The 23,615-nt window shown below is 46.3% G+C and overlaps 1 protein-coding gene across 4 annotated transcripts in view; it reads left to right on the top strand.

The window, feature by feature from the left end:
* The window catches only part of arhgap21b (Rho GTPase activating protein 21b), a 53,460-nt gene that overhangs the window by 26,485 nt on the left and 3,360 nt on the right, over positions 1-23,615 (top strand). The window contains exons 8-25 of one of the 4 annotated variants that reach the window (XM_072688446.1): positions 5,125-6,733; positions 13,141-13,287; positions 13,545-13,644; positions 13,729-13,765; positions 14,213-14,338; positions 14,457-14,756; positions 15,893-15,954; positions 16,263-16,402; positions 16,521-16,663; positions 16,922-17,080; positions 17,375-17,453; positions 17,665-17,738; positions 17,841-17,930; positions 18,026-18,151; positions 18,513-18,554; positions 19,119-19,224; positions 20,411-20,434; positions 23,061-23,092. In XM_072688446.1, the coding sequence (XP_072544547.1) occupies positions 5,125-6,733; positions 13,141-13,287; positions 13,545-13,644; positions 13,729-13,765; positions 14,213-14,338; positions 14,457-14,756; positions 15,893-15,954; positions 16,263-16,402; positions 16,521-16,663; positions 16,922-17,080; positions 17,375-17,453; positions 17,665-17,738; positions 17,841-17,930; positions 18,026-18,151; positions 18,513-18,554; positions 19,119-19,224; positions 20,411-20,430 (3,360 nt within the window). In that variant the 3' untranslated portion in view covers positions 20,431-20,434; positions 23,061-23,092. Of the gene's footprint in view, positions 1-3,092; positions 3,699-3,750; positions 4,458-5,124; positions 6,734-13,140; positions 13,288-13,544; positions 13,645-13,728; positions 13,766-14,212; positions 14,339-14,456; positions 14,757-15,892; positions 15,955-16,262; positions 16,403-16,520; positions 16,664-16,921; positions 17,081-17,374; positions 17,454-17,664; positions 17,739-17,840; positions 17,931-18,025; positions 18,152-18,512; positions 18,555-19,118; positions 19,225-20,410; positions 20,435-23,060; positions 23,093-23,615 lie in introns of those variants that run through there. The other 3 variants (XM_072688445.1, XM_072688444.1, XM_072688443.1) reach the window with 3 other exon arrangements.

The raw sequence follows: 23,615 nt of genomic DNA on the forward strand, positions 1-23,615 counted from the left end.
CACAACTTGAATTGAGTTTAGCAGTCAGTCTAGAGAGATAAGCTGGTTAGCTTAGCTTAGTTAGCTAACTAGATAACATGGTAACAGTCTGTTTACCACAGAACACGCTCAGGTCTGGCAAAACCCCAATTCTTAACGCCCAGATGTTAATAAATCAAAAAATCTGACCAGTTAGACCGAGGAAATTAAAGGATTTCCCTTGCTGTTGGACCTGTAGCCACTTCGCTAAGCTATCATTAGCTTTGCTAGTTTGGCTCGGGATTTACTAGGGAGTACCGTAGAATGCTTTGATGATGATGATGATGATTATTATTATTATTATTATTATTATTATTATTAATGAGATGTTTATTAAACAAAAGCAGGAGAATGAGCAGGTGTCCCATTACTTTTGTCTATTAATGTACTTAATGATGATTCAAGGTTAAAGTGGTGTTAGCCCAAGTATGTGGTGGTATAGGCCTGCTTTTTGTCGTTTAGTTAATTCAGACAGTAGTAAAGAGCTGTAGTAAAGACTTCCCAGTGCAGTAAGGCTGCATATACCAGAATATCATTTTTAAAAATACAGTGAATAAATAAATAAGCATCCTACAGATATCGACCTGCTGTCTGATGGAGAAATACACACACTGCCAACCAAAGGCCTGTCCGGTTTGTGCTCCCTGGTAACGGAGAAGCTGACCTCCTTCAGAAAGGGAGTTATGTGCTCTTCCCTCCCTCGCCTCGCTTCTCTATTTGGGGCTGCTAACCAGGCCACTGCAGCCTGTTCTGCTGCTGGAGCTCCCAACTGCTGCGCCATCGCAGCTGCCCTGAATAGCTCTGAGAACCGCCTTCTTTTCCTTACTCGTTCACTTTTATTGCGACCAAAAGTTTGGGAACAGTAGAGCTAAGGCTTCTTAGCTAAAGAGCGTCTATTTCAGATGTTGCTGCTGGGCTTCATGCCCTTAAAGCCTCTCAATCAGATTTGGAGTCTGTGCTGTGTTTTTAGGTCTATTTTGGCCGTTGCTCACAGTGCTCTCGATGCGTTTGACATCAAACTTTGAGATGTATTGGCACCCCCTACTTGGCCGGCATGCTCATGTTCTCATTTAGGGTCGTTTTTGCGTTCGCATGTGGCCGGACAGGTTGTCCAGTGTTTGTGGTCAATGGTTTAGAAATTGCATCCTCTTAGAACAGCGCACTCTACCGTGATCTCTCACTGGCGATAGAGGATCTATCCCTGATGCTAGCCTGAAGGGCCGTGACGCCCCCCTGAAACCCTGAAAGTAGGACTTTGCTGTTCTAATTAACTCAGCCTGTCTTCATTAGCAAAGGCTACGCTGAAGCATCGGCCGGCTAGAGCAGCGTAACCTCTCAGATCAGTGCTCTGGAACCCGTAACCCCATAGTCGATCTGCTGGCTTTGGGTTAGGCTCTATCCTTTCTATATTCTCTCTGTATCAGTTAGTTTTATAAGGTGTTCGACCCCTTTATTGCTTTCGACCCCTTTATTAACCTTTTTTTTATTATTATTTATTTATTTATTTATTTTTTATAGTTTTCTAGATATGCTGACAAACAGCGTCCTTGTTTGAACTATTCTAAGTTTACCATCGGTACCTTGTGCACAGCTTGGGCACCAACCATTAACTTTTAATGCATGCCATCTACTAGTGAAGCACTTTATCACTCTGCAGCTTCTGCACTGCTACTACTGTTCACTTGGTTTGTGTGCATGAACTCAGACTTCTTTCTATTCATGCTTAGGAGTCTCTCCTCTGTCCATAAAGCCCATATATAGATACTAAATGTGCCAAAATGTGCCTGTTTTGAGTGGGTTTGAGTCAATTTAATAATTTACATTTCATCTGATATAAACTAATGTGTGTGCATGCGTGCATATTTATGCACAACATGTTATATTCATTTTATTTATAAATATATATATACAAATCCATTTTAATTAAATGCCTTGTAGCACTCGCCGGAGTCGTTGTTCCCCTCTGGCTCTAGAATATCCCATAACGTTAGCTGTTTCCAAGATGTTACCACCCTTCGCCTAGTACCCTATTATCATGCCTTTTTGGACATCAGTCAGGCCACGTCCTTTGCCTGTGACGATGGTTTTGCACTCTGCTACGACTGACTGGTGTGCTCGCTTATTTATACGAGCAGCAAAACCTGTTACTCTTGGCTATACATAAGATATATTTGTTATTGCCTTATAAATGGTTTCTGTCTTATCAGAAACACTCAATGTATGTATAGCTGTATCGCTGCAGTCCAATGAAAAACATGTATCTCCATGGTTTGAACCCTGTAGCTGTTCTGTACCCTGTGTAAATAATTTTCTACTAAACTATATATAAATATTTTCCATACTTCCATTTAAAGCTTAGCATTTATTTTTACCTTCTCATGTAAAGTCACTATTTTGGAGATGCATGTTTTTCACATGATGCTACCAGGCTGAAAACTAGCACAATCTGCCTCTCAGACTCAAACTGCTGCTACGCAACACTACAGGAACTCTGCATGCTTGGACGGGAACGCTAACCGCTAACTGTTAATTCTGTTCATTCTAAAGGCTACCATCACCTACACTCAGCGAAGGAAGGGGGGGGGGAGAGGGAGGGCCATCCAATTATGATCTCTTGGACGCCTGGTTGTGAATGACTATGGCTGACTATCACTGGGGGCTTAGAAGCTTTAAAGCTTGGGGGGGATGGGGATGATGATGGTGGAGGGTGGCATTTGGCCATGTAATAATAAGGCAATGATGTGGCTTGTCCAGGCAGGGTTGTCAGCTGTGCAGGAGGATTAAACCGGTGAGCCTCTTGAGGGTGATATTAGAGGGGTAGAGTCGAAAACCCAGTCATACACAAACGCCGTAGGAGGGAGGAAAGCGATGGCTCTCAGCTGGGCGGGAGGGGGTGGGAGGCACACGGAAGAATAGAGCGGATCAGCTGATCAGCTCTCGTGTTGTGGACAGGTTTGTATTTGTGTGTGACTGAGGCAGGCAGGCAGCAGCGGGCGAGAGTAAGAGAGAGCGTGCACGAGAGAGAGAGAGAGAGGGGGGGGGGGGAGGCTGGATGGGAGGGGGGAGCTGGGCCATCTCAACAGAATGTATAATCAAGCAGCTGCCTCCGTCATGTGAATGGTTGCAGCTCCAGAGAGGGGGAACGAGTGAGCGGGAGCAGAAGAGACAGGCTGCTGTGGGTGTGGGTGGGTGTGTGTGTGTGTGTGAGTGTGTGCGCGCGCGTGTGTGCTGGTAATAATCTGGCTGCAGATGGAGAGTGATGGGGAGGAAACCGTTAGCGCTGCTGCTGCTGCCGCTGCCGCCGCCGCCACCGCTGGAGGCTGGCTGCGGCCACCTCTGGCCCTCTCTGGAAAAGAAACGACGGACACAAGCAGGTGGCATCGCTGAAGTGACGGCGACAGTCTTCCCACAGCTTCACCTCCGCCTTCCCACGGTCCTTCCTCACGCACGGCGGTGCCGCCGCTCCCGCTGCCGGCGCTCGGGTGTATTTTTAGCGCCTCGCTCAGAATTATTCAATGAGAGAGACTGGCTCCACTCGGACTAACTCCTTCTGGGCTTAGATGTCTTTTAATGTGTGTCTTCTTCTCCTTCCTTCCTTCTCTCTCTCTTCTCTCTCGTTTTCCCTCCAATGCCACTCTGTGATGTAATGGCTGCAGTTTTCACGGGAGATCACTGCTGTGGTAAGCAGATCAACTACGTGTTGTCGTTGTCTTGTTCGCGGATGTCATGCATGTCTCCATGTTCAGCTCGGCTGTCAGCAGAGGTTTCGCATCCCTGGCTGTTCCGAGCGAGCTGTCATTTGCTTTGATGGCTTGTTGTCGCCGATAGCCCTCTCACACCCCATAGGCGCGAATCCTCTGGCAACGCCTCGTCCGCGGTGTAGCACAGCCCCGTGATACCTGTTTGATTTAGGCTGGGGAGCGGAGCTCCGCTGACTCCGGCAAGGAATGTTTGCAGTGCCTCGCCCTTTTTATTCAGTCGTCAGCGATGAAGAACTTTGACCTGTGGAACTTCACACGCCATCTGTGGCATCTCGTAAAGGGAGGGGCAAAGTCCTCCACCAATGAGATCCCCTTCCAGTTCATTCAGGTGTATGTCAGAAGTGTAACCTGACTCAGGTTATACTGCAGGTATGTTCGGTGAAAGTCCACCGCACTTGCCTGGCGACAGACAGACAGACAGACACAGACAGACAGACGGTAATGCCGTCATGTTTTGGAAGCCCACCGAGCTTGACGCAAGAAGATTAAATGGACCCTGCAAGTTGGCCGTGGCCTTCTGCATCCTGTACGCTGTAACAGGGAGCTTGTAGTGGCTTTCAAAGCTCTCATGGCTTTTAAACAATGATCACTGAGGTTAGATTCCGTGCAGTGGCTAACAGGGGCAGCCGCTCGTCCATGGTGTCTGTGAGCCTGCGGACGCGGGTGGTGACCCAACCGGTGGGTAGCAAACCGTCCTCGTTTAGAACTCTCTCCATTCTGATTAATTGAGATTAGTTAGGGCTTGGCATGCTGCCTTGCGCTTCTGAGCACATCTGTTGCCGCTTTAAGCATGTGAAATGGAGGCTGATCATCTGACTGCGCTGATGACATTTAGAGGGAAGTGCCTACCTGTTTGAATGTCCACGCTGGGATTAGTGTACAGTGTAGTGGCGTATTAAATCAGTGCCTGGCTGCCTTTTGTTTGATCTTTTCTCAGTGTCTTCACGCTGTAAAACCCCACAGGTTGATGGCACTTCTCGCTGTCCGGTCTGCGTAAACGCTAGGAAGTCCGAGGTGCTTGATTTAACATTTAGCAGTCACGCAAGATCCTAGAGCTTGCGCTGAATTTTCCACAGCAGATAGCGCAGAATTCCTCAGCTCGGCGCAAAGGAGCACTGCTCACACTTATGACCTGTCAGACTCCCACACACAAGCTGCAGCACGAATCTCCCACGCACGATAGAGCGCTTGCAGTGAACTGTTGGTCATGGTTAATATCAAAGTAGCTCAGTGTATTGTACAAGCACAGCTCCTGCTATGTGTGTGAACTATTTCTGACGTGCATCTCCTTCCACTCCTCTCTCTCGCCCTCACCCCTCTCTCTCTCTATCTCTCTATCCCGCAGGCCTATTCCCAGGATGCCTACCTAAAAGGTCATGACGCCTACAGTGGTAACGCTCGTCACATTCCAGAGCCACCTCCCATATGTTACCCACGAGTAGACTGTAAACCCCTTGGGATGACGGAGGCCTCAGAGACCACGCCTGCCCCAGGCGGGCCTCCTTCTGATCTGGGATACAGAGTGGAAATACCCGTGCCCCCGTCCCCTCCGCCACGGGTCCAAAAGCAGCAGTCGGCCATCTGCGTGTGCAACGATGGTGTGCGGACAGTGGTGGTGACGCCCGACATCCACATGGGTCACGTAGGTGCCCCTGTGAGGGGAGAGTACATGGGTCACATGGGTCCGGAAGCATTGCTGATGAGGGCCAGACCTGGGACCGTGTCGGGAGGCCGTCCGCCGTACCTTCATGCTCGCAAAGCTGACGTTTACCCTCCGGGTTACCATGGAGATCCTTACGCCATTCCGCCTACTCACTACTCTCCCTCTTCCGCCGCCGCCGCCTCTTCCTCCTCCATCTCTCCGGCCTCCCACCAGAAAATTGACTGGCGGACTTATCAGACTTACAGAGAGTATATCGACAACAAAGGCCTTCACGCTTACAGCCGGACTATTCAGGAGCGGCTGGACAGCCTTCGAGCGGCTTCCCAAAGCTCGCACGGCGCCGCTCATTTCGCAGCAGTGCCCGCATGGGGCAACAAGATCAGACGCCGGAGCACATCTCACGACCGGTCCTACCAGGGTCCCCCTGTGCTTCCACCCCGCAGTGCCTCCCAGGACAGGATGAGAGGGGCTGAAAGAGCGGCCCGGGCAAGAGACTGGCCTCCCCGTAGCGTATCCTCAGACGGGCTCCTCCGTCAACCTCGTATCGTTTCCTCGGACTACGTCGAACACGGCGACGTTGTTCCCGGCATGCCCTGGCCTGCAGAATGGAGGGGCTACGGCAGAGCAGATCAGGGGGGTCGTCCCAGCCGGCAGGCTCTTCCCCAGAGAGCCGTGCTCTATTCGCACCCAGCAGGGTATGGGAACAGTGTCCGAGGTAGATCTGCTCCTCATCAGCTGAACTCTAGGACAGACATTCCTCCCCCCGTCGCTTCCTCCGAGAGACTGTCACGCGTTAGCAAAAACCAGGCCAAAGAGCCCCCACAGTCCAAAGACCAAAGAGCCGCCTCTGCGGCCAGCAATCACGTTCCCATCCCCGCACCCCTGTGCCAGCAGTCCAGGGCTCGAGCGGAGACGATGCAGAGCCCGGAAACGGGCACGGAAACCTCAGTGGGTCAGCGGTCAGCATCTTGCTCTGCCGTGCCCTCTGCCCAGAGAGAGAGACCACACCCACGCGACGTCAGGGGTCTACCTGTGAACGGGCGCAGCCCGATAGAAGGCGTGGTGCTGCGTGAGAAGCCACCCGCCGGGAAGAACGCATCCCAGCCACTGCGCCACCCGTCCTACATCCTGGCCGTCAACGAAACGGACGGGGCGGAGCCAGCAGGGGGAGTCGTGTGCTGGCTGCCCAACGATGCGCGCCGAGAAATGCACATGAGACGACTGGGCGAGCAGCAGGATTCCTTCTGCTCCAGCAACCTGGACGAATCTCTCGACTCCATCCCCTTCATTGGTAAGTGCAGCCCTGTGTCGCCATGGCAACGGTGCCCGGCAACAAGCTTTAGCAAAGCAGTAGAGTGGTGTGTGTGTGTGAGTGCAGGAGCTGTGATTTGCACAGGTTGGTGGTAGAATAATTGTGAGGATGAAGTCGGTGATGGGAGGGAGGTCTTATGCGGTTCGTTAGCGATTAACACCAGCAGGCTGACTTGGTAGTGTACAGTGATAGAGATATGGGAGTGGGTTAAGGGTGGGTTTCCCAGCCAAATCCAGAAGTCAGACTTTTATTTTTTTGTGGTAGCTGGCCGTTATAAGGGCAGATTATGTATCATGGAAAAAGCTGACATGAGCTTTTGTCCGTCGTGCCAGTTCGCTGTGCCTCTGGCTGAACTGAGGGAGAGTGGTCAGTGTGTCATGGTGAGTCGGAGAGCTCTTACATCCTCAGAAATGCCTGTGGTCAAGTTGGACGCATTGTACGATGCATGTTTTCTAATTCGGTCGGTTGCTTTGTCAGTAGGCTACTTTTAGACGGGTTGGGAGTTGTAAATGAAGTGGTTTAATTCGAGCGGATCTACGTTCTGCAGCCGGGACCTCCGTAGTTTCTGGTCTGCTTAGATCGATAACCACTTAGCCGTCTGATGGCTCTCATGGGGGTTTATTGTGTTGTGTTGTCTTCATGAATTGTTTTTGAAACACTATTCTGTGGCAGGGATAGTAAAACACCAGAGGGCCACTTCAGCACTTCACACATTCCTTTCCTCGCTCTGACGTAGGCGTGAGCGAACACGGCCTCATTAGAAAGTGAATTTCTTTTATTTTCTCAGTCATGAGGTCAGCGTTCACATGATCTTACTGCTTCCAGTCAGGATGAAGCAACAGTGAAGCAATGTCATATAGGGTCAACCTTTAATGTTAGTGTTGTGTAAAGGTTCACTATATGTCCAAAAGTGTGTAGGCACTAATGAATGAATTCAGCTGCTTATACATGTTTTAGACTCTCTGAATTGATTTTTCTCTGATTTTGAGCAGCTTGATCCTCTCAGATCTGAGGTGTGCTGCGTGAGCGCATCTAGACTCTTTTCAGTGTGATTATATGAAGAGACTTTTTAGATAAGTTACCTGAAATGGCTTTTTTTCCCCATATTAAATTGTTACAATATCCTTTTCTGAGCATAATTATTATGTTATATATATTGTATATATTATAAATAATATTTTTTAAGTGGCTTTTTAACAATTTAGAGAGAATTCATCCAAAATACAGGCATTGTAAAAGTACACATCTAAAGTACAGATGTCACTAATGCTAGTCACTGCTGGCCTGGCAGCAGGTGTACACAATAGTCCTCCAGACTCAGATCCAGCAGCGCCACCCATTACCCAGCAGCCCCAGAACAGAACCCCGATTGATTTCAGCAGATCACCATCAATGGCTTGTTTCAGAGGACGACAGGCTCTTGTCCCGTCATGTCATTACACTCCATGGACAATTGTTGCGCCATTTATCATCGCTGCTGGCGGGCCGACGCTGTCCTGTACCGTGCGACTGCTGGTCTCGAGGATTTCTGGATTTGCCAGCTTGTCTGAGAAACACGGGTGATGGATTCATCATGGAACCGTTTGTCGTTCGTGAATTTTCATTGACCGTGTGAATTACAAACAGCAGTAGAAGTGGACTTTGGGGAGTTTAAACCCACCAGATGGCCCAGTGGACCAGATCGTTATGGAGTGGTCGGTCCTGGTGGATGTGCTGGTTTCTCCTGTCCGATGCTTAAACCTCAGAAGGATGCTGGTGCTGGAGAGACTCTGGCTTTCCTACTGGGCCAGAGAGGACGAGTCAAGCTGGTGTGTGTCCTGTGAAGATTGTCAAGGGTTCTACTTTCAACTGGGGGAACCGGACGGTCAGTTTGGACATAAGGGGGGGGGGTGTTACTGATGTATTTGGGATTTTTGTGCCACAGTGGCTGTGTCTCAAACCTAACCGAGACTGCCTGCTCAGGCAGGGTACTCAGGAAGGCACCCAGTCATAGTGCAGTATCGTAACCACCTTTAAGAATGTATTATGTAGTGGTTGGTGTGGCGCAACAGGTAACACCACTACCTTCCAGTGAGCTACCACACCACGTGGGAGACTGGGGTTCGATTCCTGGTCTGGGTGACTATCCTGCGCTACACTAATAAGAGTCCTTGGGCAAGACTCCTAACCCTACATTGGCCCGGTTCTGTAATGCGAGTCACCTTGTAATGCCATAAATGTAAATGTGTTATATTATATAGAGGCTAACACTACTTTATGCTAACTGTTGGTCTTCAAGTTCTGAGCTGTAGAGCTAAATCATGGTTAGTATGTTAGCTTGGAGCTGTAGGGCATTAGAATCATGGTTAGTGTGTTAGTTTGCAGTTAGCATGAGGATGTAGGGCCTTGAAATCATGGTTGGTGTGTTGGGCCTCAGAATCATGATTAGTGAGTATGTTTGCAGTTAGCTTGGGGCTATAGGGCCTTAGAATCATACTTGGCGTGTTGGTTAACCTTAAATTTGGGGCCGTTTGTCCTTAGATCATGGTTAGTGTGTTATTTTGCGGTTTGCTTGGGTCTATTGGGCCACAGAATTATGGTTAGTGTGCAGTTAGCTTGTGGCTATAGGGCCTTAGAATCATGGTTGGTGTGTTAGTTAGCAGTACGCTTGGGGCCGTTGGACCTTAGATTATGGATAGGGTGTTATTTTGCTTTTAGCTTGTGGCTATAGGGCCTTAGAATCATACATGGCGTGTTGGTTAACAGTAAATATGGGGCCGTTGGACCTTAGATTATGGATAGGGTGTTATTTTGCAGTTAGTTTAAGACTGTGGGCCGCAGAATCCTGGTTAGCGAGTCAGTTATCAGTTAGTTTGGGGTTGTTGGACCTGGATAAAAAGGGCGGGGGGGGGGGGGGGGGGGGGGTTAAAAGGGGAGTTATTTTGTTATGGGATCATAACTCAACCGTATGAATGTAAACATACAATATTACAGACTTTGGGCGGCATAGTGGAGGATTAGCAATGTTTACATTTACATTTATGGCATTTAGCTGACACTCTTATCCAGAGCGACTTACAAGGTTACTCGTATTACAGAGGTGGGCCAGTGTAGTGTTAGGAGTCTGGCCCAAGGACTCTTATTGGTGTAGCGCAGCATAGTCACCCCGACTGGGAATCGAACCCCAGTCTCCCACATCTTGTGGTAGCTCAGTGGCAGGTAGTGGTGTTATCTGTTGCGCCACACCAACCACTGTTAAATGCGTGAATACGTTAAATACTATATTTATATGATGACTCTGAAGTTTTAACCTTACTACCATCAGTGCGGCGCTTGTTTTAGAAGAGGTTTGACACTGACAGTAATGCGTTGGGGGAGGAGAGGCGATCCCATTTACAGTGCATTGTTTAAATGCCATTGTGCAAGAATGCTTCTATTTGTGACTTCTCACGGCAAGCCTGTCAGCTGTCTAGGCCAAGCTGTCAAAATGTCAGTCTTATGAATATAAGGCTGCAGACTACTGTATGACTGCTGCTCCTCCATTGTGGCCCAGCCTGTCAGGAGGACATGTGGAAGGTTGTAATGTCAGTGTTTTAATCCTACTAAAGTCTTGGAGCACCGTAACGTACAGTCCCGTAATCGTCCCTGTAATCAGTCCTGTAATTCGTAATTTGTGGTCATTGCACCAGTTCTGCCCTAACAGCTGTGTAAGCTAGCCTTGGTTTAGTGCAGCAAAGATATATATAAAAAAAAAAACCTCATAAAAACACCATCGGCCTCCTTAGTTGAGGTTGATGAGTCCGTAGGTGGCGCTGTAGAGCCCTGTGGTGTGCTAGGCCCTCAGGGCCGCTTACACACCTTCCCCTTGGCCCTCTTTGGGAGTTGGGCTGAGGCTGGAACTAGGGCATTGGCTTTAATTTTAGCTGCTGAAACCCCACGGCAGCACAGAACAGCTTTGTACTCTGGGCTTTTTTAGACTGAGGACTGCAGAGGACCTCGAAAGTTTTTAGCTCTCTCTCTCTCTCTCTCAAAAACAGGACATGTTTAAAGAGGAAGAGGAAAAAAAAAAGAGAAAAAATGATGACAGAGAACTGTCCTCATTCCTCGAAAAGTTTCAGTGTGTACACTCTGTTCAGCAGCGCAGCAGTCCTGTAAACCATGGTGGTAATTTTGCAGCCTTCCAGAGTTACATCAGCCTGATCCCTAACGTATCGGATAGTGGATGATGCAAAGGGACAATTTAGGAACCAATTTTAACTTGACTTTTGCTTACTCACCTGCAGCACTGCCACGATTAATCAGTTATTTTACAATCAAATACAATCAAATACAGTGGTTGGTGTGGTGCAACAGAGAACGCCACTACCTGCCAGTGAGCTACCACACCATGTGGGAGACTGGGGTTCGATCACCCGGTCTGGGTGACTATGCTGCACTACACCAATAACAGTCCTTGGGCAAGACTCCTAACACTACATTGGCAAAACTCTGTAATATGAGTAACCCTGGAAGTCGCTCTGGATAAGAGCGTCAGCTAAATGCTATAAATGTAAATGTAAATGAGTAAAATGCACATTTATGATTAATCTACATGAGAATGCATATATTCAGGCCCTCTGCTCTTTTGCAGTAAGAAGCCGAACCTGGTTTTCTGCATTTTCCCACATACTTTGTCTTATAAATGGCCTTGTAGATTGTTTCCCAGTATTTTCTGATCTTTAAAAAGCTCTGCGTTTGCTCTGGGTTGTTGGTAAGTGAAGCTTGTGCTCATTGTTGGCTTTGTGTTGGTGGGATTTTTCTGAGAGGAGAAAGAAGAAAGTAAACACTCTGAAGACTCTGAAGCTCTACATTTCACCTTGACTGTGTTTCAGAGCTCTGCTGCAGCTGTTTGAGTTGTTATTCAGCCTGTTAATGAGCTGATAAGCTGGCTCAGGTGTTGGGAACTGAGAAAACACTGCAGTGTGTCAGGATCAGGACTGGGAAACACTACCTGCTTGTGTTTGTTTGTTTGTTTGTTTGTTTGTTTATTTGTTAGTTTTTTTGGTCAGTAATTGCAGATGTTTGCTGCATCCTACAACTCCTGGTTATTCACCCCAGCCTAAATGGAGATATCTAGGATCCAGTTAAACAAGCATTGAAACATTGGGGTTGAATCCAGCATTTTTTAATGGAACTCAGATCTTTACGTTTTCTGTTGCAGAATGCTGCTATGCCGTTGGGCATCCTCTAGGCGCCATTAATGGACATGATCCTCAACCTGCTGCAGACTAGCTTCTCGTTTTTGAGAAATTACCCTAGACCCCTAGTTCTATTACCCTAGACCCGAGTTCACCTGTGAGCCTATTTCAGTGATTAAAACCAAGCAGAGCTTTATTTGAACTGATAAGAGCGCTGATGTTACCAGTTAGCAGCCAAAACATAAGCTAAAGTTGGATCTGATGCTATCTCTTCATTCCACCTTAAATAGTTTGAGAGTTAGTGTGTACGTTTCAGCAGCAGAGAGTAACTGCTGCATTATTTAAGGTGGAACAGAAAGTTTGGGGAAGAGCATAGGGGGATGGATAGGGAGAGTCTTTCTGTTTGCTGTGATGTGTGTATGATGTCTGTAGGTTCCTCTGATCCTAGGTTATGAAGCCTAGCCGTGAGAATTGGGTTCCGTGAATGGATCGGGCCATTGGGTCAGAATAATTATCTGATACTTGATCCAGCTAATTTTGTTAATATTTGGACTGATTTTCGATCCTAGTGTCAGATCGGTGGGTCCCTAGTTGTGGACCTATCATTACACACAAATGATGATGATATAGGCCCACAACTAGGGATGCACCGATCTGATACTAGGATCAAATATCGGGCCCCAATACTGACCAAAAATAGATCGATAAATATTCATACAATTTGGAAAAAGATCCAAAGATCGGATCTGTCTATAGTCAGCATCAAGAGACACGTATTTGGATCTAGTAGGGATGAAACAGTATATTGAAGTTTAAACCTGAGTTCGTAGTGTGTTTAAATGAGCACATTCCCTTATTATGGTATAAAGGACTGTTCACTATTAAGGGCTGTGTGCTTTCAGTACTCTCAGTACTTTAGCAGCGTTCCTGCCCCATTAAACACAGAGAACAGTTCAGGTTCATTGGCACTCCTCAAATGTTCTCTCCTGCAAATAACAGGAGTGTTTGTGATTTACACACTGTCCAGTCTCAGACGTTCACAGTGTGACTAAGCCTGAGAATTCTGGAGGCGTCTTGACACATCTATTGTCTGTCCACTCTCAGAACAGTTTTACAAACAGTTTTACAGCGTGCACAAACGCACATTCCCGAATCTCAGCGTTTCAGTCGTTTTTTGGGTCTACTTTTTTAACCAGCTGTTTTAACCTTGTGACTCTTGTGTGGTTACAGACGAGCCTGCCAGCCCCAGCGTTGATCATGACGGCAGCCACATTCCTGCTTCGGCTGTGATCTCAACAGTCCCGGCTGGAGCTACGGACACGTCGAGTCCAAAGACTCCGAGTCCACACATGCGCCGGCAGCTTTCCCATGACCAAGGTAAAGAGCCACAGAGACACTTAATGAGGTCATTAAGTGGTCAACGTGTGAGTAATGCTACCTTCATGCTGCAAGCTGACCAACACTCCTATAGTAGTAGCTGCAGTATGAGCCATTTCCAGAACTTTGATTATTCCCATTGGTATATATTGCGTCTGGATGCAGATTAATTGATTGATCGATCGATTGATTGATTTTCTGGCTTGTGTTCTAGTACATCATATTCAGTCTCTGCTTGTGTTTGTGTGCGCACACAGAATCACTCAGAAACGCCATCCTGGAACAAAGTGGTGCCAAAACCGAGCGCTCCAAATCTTACGACGAGGGTTTAGACAATTACAGGGAGGAGGGGCGAGGGTAAGTCTACTGTGAAGATGTTCAGCTCATATAGGCCTGCGGTGGCGGTTTTGAGAGGCTAATTCGGTCCTCTTGTCTTTTCAGACGTTCCAGTAAGCCAAGCCTGAGTGTCTTCAGGAAGGTGAGTCATTCTCTGGAAGTGTTCATGGTACAGCAGGGTTATAACAACTGTGTTCTTTGCTTTCTTTGGTTTGTTGAATTTTTACGAGTTTTCTGTGGAAGCCACTTCTTCTCTGAAGTCACTTAAGGGTTGGGTTATTTTGGGGGGTTTCTTATGTTAAAATGTCGCAGGGTTGTGTGTTATCATACATGTCTTAAATTACTGATATATGAAAAATGTGAATATTACTGCGTTACAAATATTTGGGGGGCGGGTGAGCTTCTTTGGCCATGTTCTAGATGGACTAGCAATTTCATGCATGAGACTCTCAGAGTTCTGAAAAACCGTCCTCATTTTGAGGTACCATCAACGCCTACTGTAGAAAGCCTTAGGTTTGTGTTTTCTGATGGAAGATGTGAAGAGTTGGTCTCGGTATCTTTAGACAAGTGTGTTTCTGTGTGTTTGTAGGCCTTGGATGGTCATAAATCCTCTGATGACTCCAGCTCGAGAAGAGACTCCTCATCAGACATCTTCAGCGATTCCTCCAAGGAGGGCTGGCTGCACTTCAGACAGCTCAACACGGAAAAGAGCAAAGTATTGAGAACGCTCTTCCTCTTTTTACTGATTTTAACTTTTGAAGTCTTTTCTGCTTTACTTTGTCTGTTGACTGAAGCGAGCCCCATGCAACTCTGCATCTCTCTCAATCTTGCAGCGCGTGGGTGGAGGCATGCGCCCCTGGAAACAGATGTACTCTGTGCTGCGTGGCCACTCCCTTTACCTGTATAAGGATAAGAAGGAGGGTCTGGCTCACGCCAACTCACAGCTTGAGGATGATCCCCAGCCGGTCAGCATCAAGGCCTGCTTGATCGACATCTCGTACAGCGACACCAAGCGAAAGAACGTCCTGCGCCTGACCACGTCGGACTGCGAGTACCTGTTCCAGGCGGAGGGCCGGGACGACATGCTGTCCTGGATCCGAGTCATTCAGGAGAACAGCAACCTGGACGAAGAGGTGTGCTCCAGTCTATCCAGTCTATTGATTGGTTGTAATTGGTTCTAATACAGCGGTCACCAACCCTCTTCTTGGGTGTTAGAACATAGCTAGGAGAAGATGTTGATTGCAGTCAGCCTCACAAGGGCTTTACTCGAGGTCAGGTACTGATGTTGAGGGGTTGAAATCATCTCAGCAGTATCGGGTGGAGGTAAGGGGCTACTACTATGACCCGAGAATTGCTGGTTCAAATCCCGAATCAATTTACTATCCTTCTCTCTGGAAGGATAGATGTGGGTCTCTCTCTGTTTTTCTCTCCTGAGTAGAGCTCCATCACTTCCGAAACCCAATAGCCCAATTCTGAGGGGCTTTACACCCCTCTAGCTCACACTTTGCATTGGGTAACCTTAGGCTCATGTACTTCTGGCTGTATGTGCTTTTTTTTCACCCCAAATTTGATTGGGGGCTGGTAGTCTAAACCATTGGTCTCCTGCAGAGTTCAGTGTTTACCTTAGTGGAACACACCCAAATCAGAACGGCTCAAGATAGGCTTGGTAATCAGCTGAGGGCTGAATACCACAGCCTTCTAGGAACTTTTTATTTGCTGAACCTGATTTGTATGCGGTCTATAAAGGTAATTGATGAAATCTCTAAATATTTGGTTGTTGATGGCAGTGTAGAAATTGAGACTAAATCCACCTAAATCGGCGATATAGAGACACACAATTGGACAGCTTTTAGTAGAGTTACAAATAAGGAAGAAAGAATAAAATGCAGGTGTTTTCAGGAGCTTCACACTGGGCCTGTAAACTAAAGAATTATTTAAATTTAAACTAATAAACTAATTAAATTTAGAATTATGAATGAACAGATGTTAATGTGTAGATTTTAAAAGACCAATTCCATTAGTCCAACTGCTGAACATTTAAATATCCATTAGTTAGATCTGTAGGGAATGAGCGAACAACGAACAGCTGATCTTTCATAATCTGGGTAAAGGTTGAGAAGGACTTTGTTTGCCGAAGGTGTCAGCAAACACCTTTAAGCCTTTTGTTGTGTTTGCCTGCAGGACAGGTTGGTGGTTGTTGTCCTCAGCTATAGCATTACTGACAACATATTCACATCACTGTTTCTCTTTTTCTCTTTGGTTTGTGCAGAATGCGACTGTGACGAGCACGGACTTGATCAACAGGAAGATCAAAGAATACATCTCCATGAGGTGAGATTATGGCTGCAGTAGCCCTGAGACTAGTCTGCCTTTTATTTTTGCCACATACGCAGGAGTGCTTCCTGTAGCCGGTCTGATTATTTGCCAGATTAGTGAGTCATTAGTGAGCTGTGCAATACTTTAAAAAAAATAAATTATACTGTTCGTATGTGCAGTAATTATAGTAGTGTAATTCAGTTTAATGTGTGCAATAATTCTCCATATTTATTATCACAGTTATTACCAGTATTTCCTGAACACATTCAGTGTTTATTACATACAGCTTGTTTATCTGTTGGTTGTTTGTGTGTTTGTGACAGTGCTCCCCCCAGCAAGACGGAGCCTTCCCCCAAAGCTGCACGACAGTCTCTGAGCATCAGGCACACACTGCTGGGGGTCACGGGCAACAAAGGCCAGAGTCCACACTCCCCTAGGAATGAGCAGGAAAGAAGCAGCAAAGGTAATTCTTGTGGTCTTTATTTGCCGGCCCTATAGTTAGTAAAAACACAGAACACACACAAAGCAGATCTTGTTTTTATCATTTTTCATGCTGATGTAAGTGGTATTCTGTCTCCCAGATGACTCCAGTCCACCACGGGACAAGGCTGCATGGAAGAGAGGCATACCAGGGCTAAAGAAGAAGCCTCATGAGAAGAAGCCTGCAGCAGGGGTCACTTTTGGAGTGCGGCTGGACAGCTGTCCTCCAGCGCAAAACTACAGAGTAAGTTCTACACACACACACACACACACACACACACAGGACTTTTTACAACATTTACAATAATTCAGAATAATTATTAATAAGTACTTACTAAGTAATTCTGGATGTGTTTTGATGAGCACAGGGCCTCACACTTAGCAAATTCTTGACAATTCTATCTAACAAAGCATCTTTGGTCATTTGTGTGTGTGTGTGTGTCTGTGTGTGTGTGTGTCTGTGTGTGTGTGTGTCTGTGTGTGTGTGTGTGTGTCTGTCTAGTTTGTGCCTTTGATCGTGGAGGTGTGTTGCAAGCTAGTAGAAGAGCGAGGGCTGGAGTACACTGGCATCTACCGAGTGCCGGGAAACAATGCTGCCATCTCCAGCATGCAGGAGGAACTGGACACCAAGGGCATGACCGACATCGACATAGAAGATGATGTGTGTGAACCGCCGCTGGTCGGCTAGATGACTATAATGACCGTTGACTTTTAATCAGATATACTGGATCAGTGTTTACATTCAGACTGACCATATTAAAGAGATTTACATAGTCAGTGGTCAGTGAGAGTGTCTACCTGTAATTAACTATATAACATTAGAATAAACCCCAATAAATGATGGATATTGTCATCACATGATCACCATAAATAGCCAGTACAGGTAATTTTATGCTGAATAAGCTCTACGTACAGTCCTTTTAACATCATCTGTTTCTTTCCCATCCTCCAACAGAAATGGCGAGATCTTAACGTGATCAGCAGCTTGCTCAAGTCGTTCTTCAGAAAGCTTCCAGAGCCGCTGTTTACCAACGGTACGACACAGGACCATAAATATTTGCCCATGCATTGTTAATGTGCTTTGATTTAGCACTGGTTCACCCTCCCATTTTATCTTCCTCATACCCACTGCTGTAATGCGGAGTGAGGGCTCCTCCTAGAGGCAGCAGCCGGTATTGTGCATGTAGTTAAAGCTGGGTTGTTGTGTTTTAAGCAGCTCATGTTTGATCTGTGCTCTGCTTCCAGAAAAGTATTCAGACTTCATTGAAGCCAATCGAACAGTAGACGGCGTCGAGCGGCTAAAGGCACTGAAACGACTGGTGAGCAGAACGCATTGACTGTGGATTTAGCAGACACCCGGGTTTGAGACTGCCGAGCAGAGACTTTATCCACTGTACTCTTTTTTTTTTTTTCCTCTGTAGATCCACGAGCTGCCTGACCATCACTACGAAACCTTGAAGTTCCTCTCTGGACATCTCAAAACCGTCTCCGAACACTGTGAGAAGAATAAGGTACGGTCTAGCTGAATGTCTGGGTGGAGCTTCGCAGTGTTTTCAGTTTTGTAGAAATTGACTGTAGTAAATTTCCGTTTGCTCCGTTTCCACAGATGGAGCCACGTAACCTGGCTATAGTATTCGGACCAACGCTGGTCAGGACCTCTGAAGACAACATGACCCACATGGTCACGCACATGCCTGATCAGTACAAGATTGTGGAGACTCTCATTCAGCAAGTAAGTCCCTAGCCATTCATCTGTGAATGTGTGCTTAATGCACCGCTGTGTAGCAGAAGTCTCAGGCAGTGTGGGTGTTTTGGTTGATTGACGCTGGCATCGGATTTGAGAGTCCTCTAGATAAAAGCCAGTACTCCCAATTCCCGTCAGATACCTAGTTAATCTAATCAGTTCTTCAGTAAAGTAAATCTCCTCTAACCAACATCTCAATAAATTTCCTGACCAATGATCAGCACTTTCTGACCACAGACTTTCTTATAAACCGTTTACACTGCCTAGAACTTCTGCGCAGCGCTATCTTTACTGGATGTGAAACGGCATTGTGGTTCCTGAACACTCATCACTGTCTTTTTTCCTGCAGTATGACTGGTTCTTCTCAGAAGATGGAGATGTGGAGCCCATAGTGAGTATTCCTATAAAAGGCGTCTCCTTTGAGGACAATGTGTGAAGTGTTTTAACTCCCATTACTGTCATGGCTTCGGAAGCGAGAGCCAGCACTCGCTTCAGCCTCCCGCCCTCACTTATTATCACTTATTAATGTCAGTTAAGTGAATCATCATGTTTTTATAGTTGGAGTGTCTATGGCAAGTAAAAACTAACCGGGTTTACGCGGCTCTCCTCCTCACCCTCAGTGTCGTCGCTCAGCCAGTACATGTTTGTTGTATGAACTGTACTTTTATAGTTTAATACTCAGCTGCTTTAATTGGTTTAGATGTATTGTCTCCTTTTTATTATATTGTCTGGAAGCTTCAACGTACTGTAAGTAGTTGTTCTGCAGCGGGTCCATAGTCCATGCTGAAGCACTGTACCTATACCTTCAGAGGAAATGAGTGGGGCTGGACTGCTGAATAGATCCGTCCCGTTAAGTGATCCAAATTAATTAAATAAATAAATGGAAAAGACTGTCTCTTCACATCTCCCTCTTCCCTTCATCTTCTTCTGTCCGTCTGCTTTCTACATTCATCAGGCCCCTGTGGAGCAGGAGAGCACAGTCCAGTCTCAGCCTGTTCCCAACATCGACCACCTGCTGTTAAACATCGGCCGCACGGCTCAGTCCCCTGGCGACGTCTCAGGTAACCCGGTCTTGCAATTCTGCCGGAGAGCTGCAGCTTGGTTCTGGGCACTGAGGAGGAAGCTTAGACGCGTAGACGTAGGAAGGATTACCTGATTGCGCAGATGTTTCTCTGTTTGTTTGTTTGTTTGTTGGTTGGTTTGTTTGTTTATTTAATGAAAAGTAGATTGGCAGCTACACACTGCTTTCCATTGAATGTGCGAGTGTTTAGGCTTAAGTAGGCTTAGCAAGCTGATGAGAATGTCTGCATTATGTGAAAGTGAACTATTTTAGCAATTTTGCACTGGTTAAGTTACGTAGCAGTCCTTTTTGAAAAATTGGGTAAAATAGTTCCTGTATGTGACGCTTCTGAACTCTTATTATTATTTTCATTATTATTATTATTATTATAATTATTATTATTTTACCTCTGATTTAATTTTAGTTTTTAAAATCCTGGTTTCGCTGAGTCGTTTGTCTTTTGATGAAATGACGTTATTTCTCCAGACCTCTCCTCTTTACGTTTGCTTTGGTTTGGTTTGTATTACTTTCCCCTTTGCTCATACCATTCCTCCCTAATGCTTTAGCCTCCGTTACGACTCCACTCCTCCTTTTCGTTCAGTTCTTTTTCCTTCTTCCTCCTCCCCTCCCTCCCCTTTCTTGCACTAACCCGGCATGTTCTTTCCCAAAAGATTTCAAAGAAAGCAAGCAAATGAACGCAAGCAATTGAAATGAAAAACCAAATGTGGCTCACCCGTCTGACCCGTCTTGTCTCTAGTGTTTTCTTTCTCCCTTGTCCCCGTCCAGCCCTGCTCACACATTACCCAATCTTGACACAGGCCAAGTGGGCGGCGTCTATCACTCGGTGATGTCACTGATGGACTCTGTAATGTCTGTGATGGACAGCTGGGACTGTAGGAAGAAGGAGGAGTGTTGTCCCCAGTGTAGCTGCCTAGTCTGCAGAAACCCCCGGTTCTTGTAAAATTGAACCCGAATCCGACAGGAAAAAAAAACAAAAAGAACAAAAACACAAGAAAGAGAAATTAAAAAAACCCCGAGTGAATGTCAGAGAAGTCGATATTTTTTTGTCATCGTGGTGTTGCACGTTTTTCATATCTTATAAGACTATTATTAACAGAGAGGATACAGAGCGGTGATGGTGTCATGTGTCTGAAAAGCCTCTTTGCTGTCTCTCGTTGTCTCTGAAGCTGACCGCAAGGAGTTCTAGCATGGTATGGTCTCCAGGTTTTCCTCCGCTCATGTGGCATCACTGTCATGGTGTCTGAACGAAAAAAAAAAAACAAAAAAACAAAAAGAAGGGTGTGGTGGGGGGCTGAGCTGGCTTGAGCACACAAACCAAATATCAGATAAATCCAGAGAGATGTTCTACACTCCATTCTGCAGCTAATGTGGGTGGAGAGTGAGCAAAGGGGCTTTTTTTGGGGGTTCTGGAGAAACCCAGTGTAAAGGACACAGTTCCTCCCCTGCAGTTGCTCTCCCTCATAGCCTTTGCCTTATTAGCCCCTTTCTGCCCTCCTGTCATATCTGCCCCTTGTTGTTGTTGTTGTTGTTGTTGTTTCCTACCCTCCTCCACCCCCCCATGATCTCCTAGTGCTTCAATCCATCCTGCGCTGCCTCAGTCGTGCTGAACGTCGGCAACAGACCGGGTTCACATCTGTCTGTCACGACGACTTCAGTCCCTTTACATTTCACTGAAGCTAAACTGAGCAAGCCACATCAACCCCCTCCCCCAGCGGCCGTGCCAAACTCGATTTCTTCCAGGCCGCAGCTCTGCAGAGCGATTTCCCTAATCAAAAGCCAATTCTAGCCCACGTGTGACCTGCACAGCGAGCCTGAACTGCTCTGTAAAAACTCAACACGACTCCTGCGTACCAGTTTCTGGCCAGAAAAAAGGAAACAACCTGCTTAACTATCAATGAAAATCAGTGTAAAAAGATTTTTTGCTATTGGCTCATTCATGTTTTGACATAATGTAAAGAATAACTGCCAGAATCTCATTAGACCAGCAGACTCCATCCCGAGAACCATCCAGAGTTTGTACACAGCTTCTCACGCTTAATCTACAGCTGTTTACATCTTTTTATTGCACAGTATTTCAAGGATACTGAATTTTAAACTGTTTCTGGTTGCAGAACGTTACACATGACCTGTAATCCGCACTGCTGTGGCCACGAGGAGTGGGGTCACATGACATGTGATGTAGTGTAGAGCGTTAAACACTGCTTATACACATTATACTCTCTGAGCAGAGCCATCGAAGACCCACTTTTAAGAAAATCATTTATTCTTTATTAGTCCCACAGTGCTTATGATGGAGAGGTGTGAGTGTGAAGAACCTGTTAACGATTCAGTCCAGGTTTTCAAATCTCTTCCTCGAATCCAGTTTGCAGTCCTGGATTTTGTTCTCATTGGAAGTTAAAAGAGCAGCTAATGTAATTGATTAGCCATTTAGAGTGACACCTTGCTGGATTACAGAGTCTGGAAACTGGATTCAAGGATTCTGATTGAAGAACGCTGGTCTTTACACTCTCTATTACAAACATGGTTCTTTACCAAAATCAATGTGAACCAAAAGTGGTTCTTCTGCATTGATCAAAACCATTTGAGACAGCTCAAATTGATGAGAAATAAATATGAAATAAAATAAAGAAATAAATAGTCTCTCAGCAATTGGATACATTTAACAGTAGAAGCTCCAGATCTGATCAGAACAGATAAAGCAGCTGAACATTAATCCAGTAAAAAGGAGAAACAAGAGCTTCTCATTCTGAAGAAAGAAAGTAGTGAGATCTTGTCGGTGAGCTAGTCTGAAGAACGGAGATTGGTTCCTCCAGGTTTCTCCTGGACGCCCCCCAGTCCAGCCAGCACAGCGTGGAGGATGTGTTCAACTCCATCAGCAGCAGCAGCAGCAGCAGCAGCAGCAGCTCACCTGATTTACCATCATTAAGCCCTGTTTTACCACCAAACCAGGTGTTGATCTGAGGAGAACTCTAAATAATACTAGACTCCATGAGAGAGGAGAACTTTGGAGATGTTCTAATGAAGAACACAGTGATGGAGAAACACCACCACTTTCTGGAGGAGTGTTATTATTAGTGTTTATTCTGATATCAGAGTTTTACTGAGGAGCAGATAAGCAGATTTACACTCTAATGCTCACAGGGGACTGAAACCTTTGCTCAGTACTGTGCATTCGCCCCGCCCCCCACTAATCGTTGCAGCTATGGTTGTGTTTTCTACAGTTCAGTTCAGTCACTGTTCAGGTCTCTCTGTGTATATGATGAGCATCTCTCTCTCTTATCCACATTCAGAACACACACTGAGACGCTGCAGCACCCGACAGTAAAACACTAGCAGTATCTGACTGCAGCTCCCACCCGCTTACTCTCTAGCTGTGCAGATGTTTATCCTTGCCTTGGTGGTGTCTCTTGAGTTGGGAAAGAATGCCTTTTCAAACGTCTGTGTCTGAATATGTGTGTGAGTGTGTGTGTGATATCTGAATGACCTTTGACATGCTGTCTGTGAGAATGTATGCATGAGCTGCTTCCTGTCTTGGTGCAGCTGCCGGGTTCATCCTCCTGTCGTCTCTCGTTCAACCCGTCCCCCCGAGCCTCCTCCATCTCTCTGTTTCTCTCTCTGTGTGCTGGCTTTACCGCATCGCCCACATCTCTCTAATCTCTTCATCCGTTTGTGCAGTTCTGCTGTTCTTGTCGTAGAAGGTTTTTGTGGTGTATCTCTCTCCGCTGTCGTTTCTCAGACGTTCTGACCCTCTGTTGCACTTGCGTTGAGCTCGTTACTGATACCCCTTCTCTCTTTCTCTCTCTGCTTCTCTACCAGATTCAACCACCAGTGACTCTGCCAAATCAAAGGTAAGTACCTGTTAGCAAAGGCATCCGTTTCTGTAGATTCACTTCATGGCCAAATGTTTGTGGACACCCCTTCTAATGAAGGCATTCGGCTGTCTTAAGTTTCACCCATTGCTGACACAGATGTGCAAATGTGTGCACGCACACAGCATCTCTAGTCGCTGTAGAGGATGAACATGAATTATAACACAGGGGGTATAAAGCCCCCCCAGCATTGAGCTGTGGAGCACTTCAGCTGTGTTCTCTGGAATGATTGTGGTGGAGCTCCATCCAGTACTTTTGGCATGAGTTGGGGAGTCGGGGATGATGAGGTGTGGTGGTGATGATAATCATCCAACATTCTCTTGTCACTAAATGCAATCCAATCCTCACAGCAATGCTCCTCCTCCAAAATCTAGTACAAATCTTCTTCCCTGGACATTAGAGAAAGTCACTGCAACAGAAGCAGGATCGGCCCTTTAAATACCATTGGGTTAGGAACAAACCGTGAATGAGCAGGTGTCCCAATACTTTTGTCCACTTAGTG

Source organism: Salminus brasiliensis, chromosome 9, assembly GCF_030463535.1.
Source record: "Salminus brasiliensis chromosome 9, fSalBra1.hap2, whole genome shotgun sequence".
Taxonomy (NCBI): domain Eukaryota; kingdom Metazoa; phylum Chordata; class Actinopteri; order Characiformes; family Bryconidae; genus Salminus; species Salminus brasiliensis.